Source organism: Maylandia zebra, linkage group LG7 (assembly GCF_041146795.1).
Source record: "Maylandia zebra isolate NMK-2024a linkage group LG7, Mzebra_GT3a, whole genome shotgun sequence".
NCBI lineage: Eukaryota > Metazoa > Chordata > Actinopteri > Cichliformes > Cichlidae > Maylandia > Maylandia zebra.
In genome coordinates this window covers 34,474,531-34,483,993 of record NC_135173.1, presented here as the reverse complement: position 1 = coordinate 34,483,993, position 9,463 = coordinate 34,474,531, and the positions used below count along the sequence as shown (strand labels likewise).

The window sequence follows — 9,463 nt, the reverse complement described above, 5'->3', positions numbered from 1 at the left end:
TTTACCTCAGAGAGAGTGCGTGTGTGAGAGTTTCACTTCCTGCCACCCGATCCAAACCAAAACTCAGTTCCTTTTTCTTGCTTTGCTATCTTGTCAGTTGTCTGCACTCTGGCATATATTTGGAAGGATCAGAAAACAGGAAGTTATGTTGATCAAAGGGCAAACAGGAAGAAGGGGGAGGGTATTTTATGGTTCAGATAATTCCAGGAAGAGGAGTGGTTTCACGAAACAGGGTGTGTTTTTATGTCCTGAGTGTTAGAAATAGAAAAGAGTAAGTGTGATATAAAAATGCCTGCAGACAAAACAAAGCAGAACCAAACCAGTGAAACCAATCATCACTGGTTTGGCTGTAGTGTTGATCCATGGGTCTGTAGATCTGTTTTCATTGAACAGTTTGTGGCCTAAATTGATTCATGAAATACTAAACATGATGATGTACCAATTCAGTGTAATGTAAATCATGTTTGATATGTAATATGGGTATCGTGTTTTTTCCTCTTGTAATCAATGAAGCAGTTTATGGGAAAGTGCTCTGGTGCTCTTAACACATTCTTTATTTTATTTTATTTTTTTAAAGCTTATGTTTGTAATAATAGAAGTAAAAATGATTAAAAAAAAATCAGTCACTTGGTACACTTGGTCTGCTGCTTGTTAGTGCAAATGTCTAATCAGCCATTCATATTGCAGCAACTTGATGCATTTAGATAGGTAGATATGATCAAGACAGCCTGCTGAAGTTCAAACAGCATCAGAACGAGGAATGTGATGAAACCCCAAAAAGTTGATTCTGTTCATCTGGACGTAGCGTTTTCAGGTGGATAAACGTTTCAGCTCTCCCACTGAAAATGCAACGTCCAAATGAACAGAATCAACTTTTTGGGGTTTACTGACCTGGATGATTAAGCATGCATCAAGAATGTGATGAAAGTGACCTTGACCGTGGCGTGGTTATCGGTGCGAGACAGGCTGGTATTTCAGAAACTGGCAATCTATCAGGTCGATAAGCAGCAGAAGAACAAACCAGGTGCCATTCCTGTGAGCTAAAAATACAAAAGTGAGGCTTCAGTTCACACTGATTCACCAAAACTGCACAATAGAAGATTGGTGAAGTGCTGCCGGATCTGAAGAGTCTCAGTTTCTGCAGCATTCAGAGGGTAGGGTCAGAATTCGGTGTAAACAACATATGGCCAGCAGATCTGTATGATCTTAGCAAAATCCCTGAGGAATGTTTCCAGCAGGCTGTTGAATCTATTTCATTCAACTGGGTACTAGGTGATTTTTTTTTAGGCCCAAGCATCCCTCACTAATATGATGCTGAATCAACAAATGTGGAAGTGAAGTCAGAATCAAAATCAATCAGATGTCAGGTGGTCTTGAGATGTTTTCTTGAAGCAAATCCAACCAGGATGTAAGGTGATCATAAAGATTGTGACTATCATAACTATAGAAATCTTTAAGCAGTTGTGTTCAAAGTTCAAGGTGTTCCTCTTCCAGGACTGTGAAACACTCACGCTGTTATTTAGTGCATATAAATCAGCTCATTATACTCTGTTCATACTCTGTTCAGTAAAATGCACAAGTTTACATGTTGTTCCATTAAATTTGCTGCTTTTTTGTGTCGTGAGTTTCGCCAACCTCATTTTCAGTAAGAATTTTTTAGTTTAGTTTTATTTAACTGTTTACAGTGGTATGCAAAAGTTTGGGCACCCTTGATAATTTTCATGATTTTCCTTCATAAATCATTGGTTGTTTGGATCAGCAATTTCATTTAAATATATCATATATAGCAGATGAACACAATGATATTTGAGAAGTGAAATGAAGTTTATAGGATTTACAGAAAGTGTGCAATAGTTACTTAAACTAAATTAGGCAGGTGCATAAATTTAGGCACCCCAACAGAAAAATTACATCAATATTTAGTAGAAATACCAGCCTCCAAACACTTCCTATAGCTTCCAATGAGAGTCTGGATTGTGGTTGAAGGTATTTTGGACCATTTTGTTTTTACAAAACATGTCCAGTTCAGTCAGGTTTGATGGTTTCCGAGCATGGACAGCCCACTTTGTCATGATCTGGGTGGGTACCTGCAGGTCTCCAACAGCGGCTCCTCCTTTAGGTGGAGTTTGGTTGCTCCTCCCTGGCTGACCACCTGTGAGCAATTATTCCGGCAGTATATCAGACCTGCGCACTCAACCGTTCATCGCCTGAGTATCTACTATCCCCATGTTAGTCAAGTGGAGCATTATTGCTCTGTCCAGAACCTGTGTGATGACTTGTTCTCAGAGGTAGCACCTGGAGTGGAGGTCTTGTCTCCCTCCTTTCCTGGACCTGGGCCGCTTGCTGCTGATACGACGTTGCCTGCCGGCCCACCACTCACTTGCCTGCCTCCCCACATCTCGACCGCTTCCGGGCCTTCCGCCCCACCTGTCCCCTCCACCTGAAACCAAGTAAGGCAACTCAGTTTAACTGTGGAGGATCATTGATTGTCTGCTGGATCCCACTGACCGTGATCTCCTCTCATTCCAGTGCCCCGGCCCCTACATAGTCCTGCTTCCACCTCCCCGCTGCCTCTGCTGTTCAGCTGTCTCCTAGAGGTGTCTAGGTCACCCTTAGTTATCTTAGATTATCCTACGCGCCACTAGTGTGGTGGCGTCGTTTTGTTTTTGCTTGTGTTTGCCTGTGGGTGAAAATAAATCCTTTGTTCTCTTACCGTCTCGCTTCCGGGTTGGTTTCTGCACCTGTGTCCATCTCTGTTCCCTCGTGCCGCTGGGCCGTGACACGCTTTAAGTAACACCTAAGATTTTCAATAATATTCAGCTCTGGGGACTGAGATGGCCATTCCAGAACGTTGTACTTGATCCTCTGCATGAATGTCTTAGTAGATTTTGAGCAGTGTTTTGGGTGGTTGTCTTGTTGAAATATCCAGCCCCGGTGCAACTTCAACTTTGTCTCTGATTCTTGAACATTGTTCTCAAGAATCTGCTGATACTGACTGGAATCCATGTGTCCCTCAACTTTAACAAGATTCCCAGTACCTGCACTTGTCACACAAACCCCACAACATGATGGAACCGCCACCATATTTTACTGTGGCTAGCTCTTGGAATGCTGTGTTCTGTTTCCGCCATGCATACCGCCTCTTGTTATGTCCAAATAACTCAATTTTAGTTTCATCAGTCCACAGCACCTTATTCCAAAATGAAGCTGGCTTGTCCAAATGTGCTTAATCATACCTCAAGCAACTCTGCTTGTGGCATGTGCGTGGAAAAGGCTTCTTCTGCATTACTCTCCCATACAGCATCTCCTTGTGAAAAGTGCGCTGAATAGTTGAATGATGCACAGTGACGCCATCTGCAGCAAGATGATGTTGCAGGTCTTTGGAGCTGGTCTGTGGGTTGACTATGACTGTTCTCACCATCCTTCGCCTCTGCTTATCTAAGATTTTTCTTGACCTGTCACTTCCGGCCTTAACTAGAACTGTGCCTGTGTTCTTCCATTTCCTCACTATGTTCCTCAAAGTGGAAACTGACAGCTGAAATCTCTGAGATAGCTTTTTGTATCCTTCCCCTAAACCATGATGTTGAATAATATTTGTTTTCAGGTCATTTAAGAGTTGTTTTGAGGCTCCCATGTAGCCACTCTTGAGAGAAGATGCAAAGAGGGGAAAAACTTGCAATTGGCCACCTTAAATACCCTTTCTTATGTAGGTCAAGGGTCAATGAGCTTACCAAACAAATTTTATGTTCCAATAATTAGTGCTAAAGGTATTCAAATCAATAAAATGACAAGGGTGCCTAAATTTATGCACCTGCCTAATTTAGTTTAAGTAACTATTGCACACTTTCTGTAAATCCTATAAACTTCATTTCACTTCTCAAATATCATTGTGTTCCTCTGCTATATGATACATTTAAATGAAATTGCAGATCCAACCAACTGAAGATTTATGAAGGAAAATCATGAAAATTATCAAGGGCGCCCAAACGTTTGCATACCACTGTAAATGTGTGTTGGTTGCATTCTAGGATAATATTGGAGTATTTAAACTCAATACATATTCATTAATACAGTTAAATGTATGACATTTAAGCTTATTTTTCCAGAAATGGAACAGTTTAAGTGAAAATATCTTCACTCAAAATTCTCTTCTTAAAACCATCTAGTTTCAGCTGCAGCAGCTCATCCTTGCCTTTTGATCATGGGGGCGTTAAAATATCCAAACTGACTGTTGTATTATTGGACTGCACAGCTGAGGTCTTTTGTGTTTTCTGACAGATGAAATTCCTCACTAGGTGTGGACTCTGTGTTGCCATGTTTTTATACTCTGACACAAGAAAGAATGGTCTGATAGTAGAAATGTAGCTGGTTTCCTGGTGACATCTATGCAGTAATAGCAGCCTCGGTCCCACTCCCTGTGAAGCGCTCCCAAGATCTTAAACTCCACATCTGAATTTGGGTTCTAATTTCCATTTGTTAGCCTCAAACGAGTTTGTAATCAGCATTGAAATACCTAATGATAATCTTATGGATCTGACAGAGTGATAAATGCAAAGCGGTACTCACTGATCCATTTTAAAGAACATTGTTATTTTGAAATTGTCTACAAATTGTCAAGGACTGAGTTAAGGTTGTGTAAGGTGTCTAGTATTTGCATCTTATACTCTGTGTTGTCAACAGTGGGTAGAACCACATGGTGCTTTTCTCAAGAGTTGTGGCTTCGTGGCATGACTTGCAGGCTGAAAACTTCCTCACTATTCACAAAATCAACCAATTGCGTTCAGTCTCAGTGTTTTTCTACAGCTTCACTCTCACAGATCTTCTCAGAAGTTAAGACATCAGGATGCTGTTACAAACGAGCCGCAATGCAGATATTGAAGCACGCATAAAGAAGATGTAGTTTCTGTGTAATTTGCTTTTAAAAAATCTTTTTTAATTTTAATGCGGTAGTACTATATATATATTTTTTTTTTATCATTCTGTTATCTGAGAGCGATAATGGCACGGCAAACAAGCAGACTGGATGAGAAAAAAATCTGCTGCGCGATCTGTTTGGATCTCCTGAAGGATCCGGTCACTGTTCCCTGTGGACACAGCTACTGTATGAAGTGTATTAAAAGCTACTGGGATGAAGAGGATCAGAAGAACATCCAGAGTTGCCCTCAGTGCAGACAGACCTTCATACCGAGGCCTGCTTTGAAGAAAAACACTGTCTTGGCAGAGTTAGTGGAGGAGCTGCAGAAGACTGAACTCCAAGCTTCACCTGCCGATCATGGCTATGCTGGACCTAAAGATGTGGCCTGTGATGTCTGCACTGGGAGGAAACTGAAAGCCATCAAGTCCTGTCTGCAGTGTCTGGTCTCTTACTGTGAGCAGCACCTCCAGCCTCACTATGAATCTACTGCCTTTGAGAAACACAAGCTGGTGGACACATCAAAGAGGCTTAAGAAAATCATCTGTTCTCAACACAGTGAGGTGATGAAGATATTTTGCCGCACTGATCAGCAGTGTATCTGTTATTTGTGCTCCATGGATGAACATAAAGGCCATGACACAGTTTCAGCTACAGCAGAAAGGAATAAAAAGCGGAGAGAACTTGGGGTGAGTCGAAAGAAAATCCAAGAGAGAATCCAGGACAAAGAAAAAGACATAAAGGTGCTTCAGGAGGAGGTGGAAGCCATCACTCAGTCTGCTGATAAAGCAGTGAGGGACAGTGAGAAGATCTTTAATGATGTAAAACAGCAGATCAGATCTCGTCAGAAAGCTGAAGTGTGTCGTGCAAGAGAGCTTCAGGACAGAATAGAGAATGAGATCACTGTGCTGAAGAGGAAAGATGCTGAGCTGGGGCAGCTCTTTCATACACAGGATCACACCCACTTTCTCCAGACGTACACCTCACTGTCACATGTGCATGAATCTGTTGGATCACTCAACATTAAAACATGTACTTTGCAGTACTTTGAGGATGTGATGACAGCTGTGTCAGAGTTCAAACGTAAACTACAGGAAATCCGTTTTGGCACCGCAGCCTCACAGTTAGAGGGGGAAGTGGATGCAGTAATGTCTCGACCTGAACCCAAAACCAGAGCTGAGTTCCTCAGACTATCTCAAGAACTAACGCTGGATTTTAACACAGCAAACACAAGTCTCTTATTTGAAGGGGACAAAAAAGTCAAATGTATGAGTAAAAAATTTTTATATAGTCATCACTCAGACAGATTCATCAACAGACATCAAGTCCTGAGCAGAGAGAGTCTGACTGGATGTTGTTACTGGGAGGTGGTGTGGAGTGGAGGAGCACTTTCAGTGGCAGTTTCATACAAGAATATCAGCAGAACAGGAGATGAAAGTCTGTTTGGGAACAATGACAGTTCTTGGGCACTGGAGTGTTTCAAAAATGGTTATGAACTGAGACATAACAAAATCAGAACTGTCATTTCAGGCCCTCAGTCACCCAGAATAGGAGTATACGTGGATCACAGAGCGGGTATGCTGTCGTTTTACAGTGTCTCAAAGACCATGTGTCTCCTGCACAGAGTCCAGACCACATTCACTCAGCCGCTCTACGCTGGATTTTGGCTTTATGTTGGATCGTGTGTTGAGCTGTGTGAGCTCAAATAGTCTAGAAAAAGAGGTCTCTCCTAAAGAGGTCAGGCAAAATATATAGCATAGATTATAAGTGCAGTGATGTAGCATGGGTCTGTGTTACTTGCTATAAAAATTAACAAAAACAAATAAAAGTAATTAAAAATCTTTAACTGGAGGTGAGCAGACAGTGTGTCACAGCTTCCCCATTTAAGCAAAAACAAAAATTGCCTAAAATTGATTACCTCAGTAAGTGTGTGTGATATAGATGACTTCAGATGTTGAGGATGAACTCAACTGCACAAGTCACCTGGACTGTTAAGGACAGCATAAGTGCAGGCCAGTGGGAGAGTGGGGACAATTGGATCGTCCTGGGTCATTTGAAGCAGCGTTTTGAGCTTTCTTGTATTTTAGTGTAATTTTGTATTATGGTTTATGTAACTGTCCCTGAGACAGTTAAAATAAAGTTGGTTATTTCATGTTTCTGTGATAGATTCATGCTTAATTTAGTTCATTTATTTATAACATAAGATGATAAAAGTGTAACATTAATTAAAAAACATGTCTAAAATATGTGATTACAAAATATGGGTTTGTTAAATATGTAAAGTGCTGTAAGTTTGTATGAGCTAAAGTTTGTAATTGTCACATGACCAGAGTTTGGTTGAGAGCACAACCATGGCATTGTGGAGCTAGCATGGATACATGGCTACAGATGCATCTACAGCCTCAGCGTTAATGTTATTCTGCATGTGGTCCAAGAGGCGCACACGGTATGGTTTCATGTATATTGTTTGTATAATGTTGCATACGTGTTCTACACTGGTAATGAGAGGACATTTTTGTGATATCCATTATTGTGCATTTTTCTGTTCTGCTTGCACAAGACTGTTTATGGACACTGATATGAGAGACTGATAAGCTCAAAACATTTATGTTGTAAACTTTGTGTTTCTTCAGTTTTCACGGTGTCTGAAGACAAGAGTGAGAGAGAGAGAGAGAGAGAAATAAATTTCCGAAGACATCAGTATGATGCGTGGCCATTCTTTGTTGGACCCCTGTAGTTACAGTTTATGTTTAGGTTCATTAGTTGGTCAGGAATTTATTCTGCATTTTGAATTGTCTAGTTTCCCCCGTTTTCCCCCCTGTGTCTTTGTCCTGCGTCCCTCTCTAGGGTGGCTGTAGCTCAGGAGGTAGAACGGGTCACCTACTGATCGGAAGGTTAGTGGTTCCATCCATGGCTCCTCTAGTCTGCATATCAAGTATCCTTGGGCAAGATACTAACCCCAAGTTGCTCTCCAATGCATTCATTGGAGTATGAAAGTAGTTAGGAAGCACTAAGTATAGAAAGAAAGAATGTGGCATGATGTATAGAGCGCTCTGAGTACTCGGGAGAGTAGAAAAGCACTATATAAGAAACAGTCCATTTACTCTCTTTGGGTTTGTGTGTGTGCGTCTTGATTTCCTTTTCTGTTCCCATGTTCCCCCTCCTTGGGTTCATTCCAGTCCTCTCCTGTCTGTCATGTTTATCTATGTTTCTGCAACTCCCCTGTCTCTTGTCCCCTCTCACTCCTTCTCTCTCGTGTCCCCTCTCGCTCCCTCTCCCTACCTGTTCCCTTGTTGCTCTCCTTGTGTTTCATCTCGTCTCCCCGTTTGCATCCCTGTTTATCCCTGGTGTGGTGTCATGGTCTTAGGTCTGCGTCTCTGTGCTTCCTGTTTTATTTTGACAGTCAAGTGTCCTGTGTTCAGTGTGTTCAGTTTTGCTTCCTCCTGTTATGTCATTATGTTTATTCACCCCAGCTGTGCTACCCGTGTGTTTCCTCTTCCCTCTTCATCCCTCTGTGTATTTATGAGGTCCCCGTGTTTGTTGTCCGTTCGTCTGTTAACCTTTCCTGCATCTCCATGTTTCATGTACTCAGTTTTTCCAGTTCAGGTTTTATGTTAGTTTCTCCCCTGGTTATTTCCTTTGTTTGGCTTGTGTTTTTGTTCTTAGCCACAATAAAGGCTCATTTTTCATTAAAGTTCAGTTCTGCCTCGTTCGTCTGCATTAGGGTCCTCACACCACAACCTCCACGCGATCTTGACAATAATGATGCTCCAGGAAGAAATAAGGCAACTGTGCATGATATGAGTTCACCCTTACAGAGTATTTTGCAGGGAAGAATGTTTAAAAAAGACAAACTGAAGCACTCATAGCAAGCAAAACTTGCTACTGACCACACAGTAAGTACCAATGCCAAGTCAATGGCTCTAGGGTTAGGATGATAGTTGGGACTTGGTTTACGCTCAGCCTATTTTGCAACAACGAGTTGAAAAATTAAAATTCCTATTTTAGATGTCTCTAAAAGAAAACCCAGTACTCTCCTAACCGTGGACCGGTCTTGTAGTCTCAGATTTTGGATGATGCCCCATCTGTTTCCTGTTGTCCATGAGTCCTCAGTGTCTATAAATTTTTCTGAGTACTTAGCTGCTTTGATTCTTGATACTTACTTTTGGATCTTTGGCTCTTTCATACAGAGGCTTGCTTATTAACCCTTTAGAGCCGGTCGGAGCGGGCACGCTCTGTTTTGCGTAACTATTTTTAAATCCCGGTACCTCTGCAACCATGTAAGCTAGCGCAATAATTTTTTTTGCATATGAAACCGGAGGAGTTGTACTTACATCTTATGCCATCAGCTTGTCCTAGGTCACAGTTTCCTTCCACATAAAGCTTTGCAAAAACTGCATAAAAAGCACTTGCAGCAACAAAAACATAATATTCCAGAAACACGCTTTGCCGCTCCGATCAGCTGTTCATAACACTTCCTACGTTGGAATAGACGTCAGCGCGAACTTTTGCATGTCCGCCATTACCTGCCCGAAACCGGAAGTGACGTCA

The 9,463-nt window shown here is 41.7% G+C and overlaps 1 protein-coding gene across 1 annotated transcript; it reads left to right on the top strand.

Annotated features, from left to right (window-relative positions):
• Positions 1-4,998: 4,998 nt before the first annotated feature.
• LOC101472074 (E3 ubiquitin/ISG15 ligase TRIM25-like) lies at positions 4,999-6,621 on the top strand. Its single transcript, XM_024802971.2, has one exon. The coding sequence runs from the start codon at positions 4,999-5,001 to the stop codon at positions 6,619-6,621; it is 1,623 nt and encodes a 540-aa protein (XP_024658739.2).
• Positions 6,622-9,463: the final 2,842 nt, after the last annotated feature.

Bases quoted from the DNA above. Each gene is read 5' to 3' on its own strand.
- LOC101472074 (XM_024802971.2), top strand. From the start codon at position 4,999: ATGGCACGGCAAACAAGCAGACTGGATGAGAAAAAAATCTGCTGCGCG.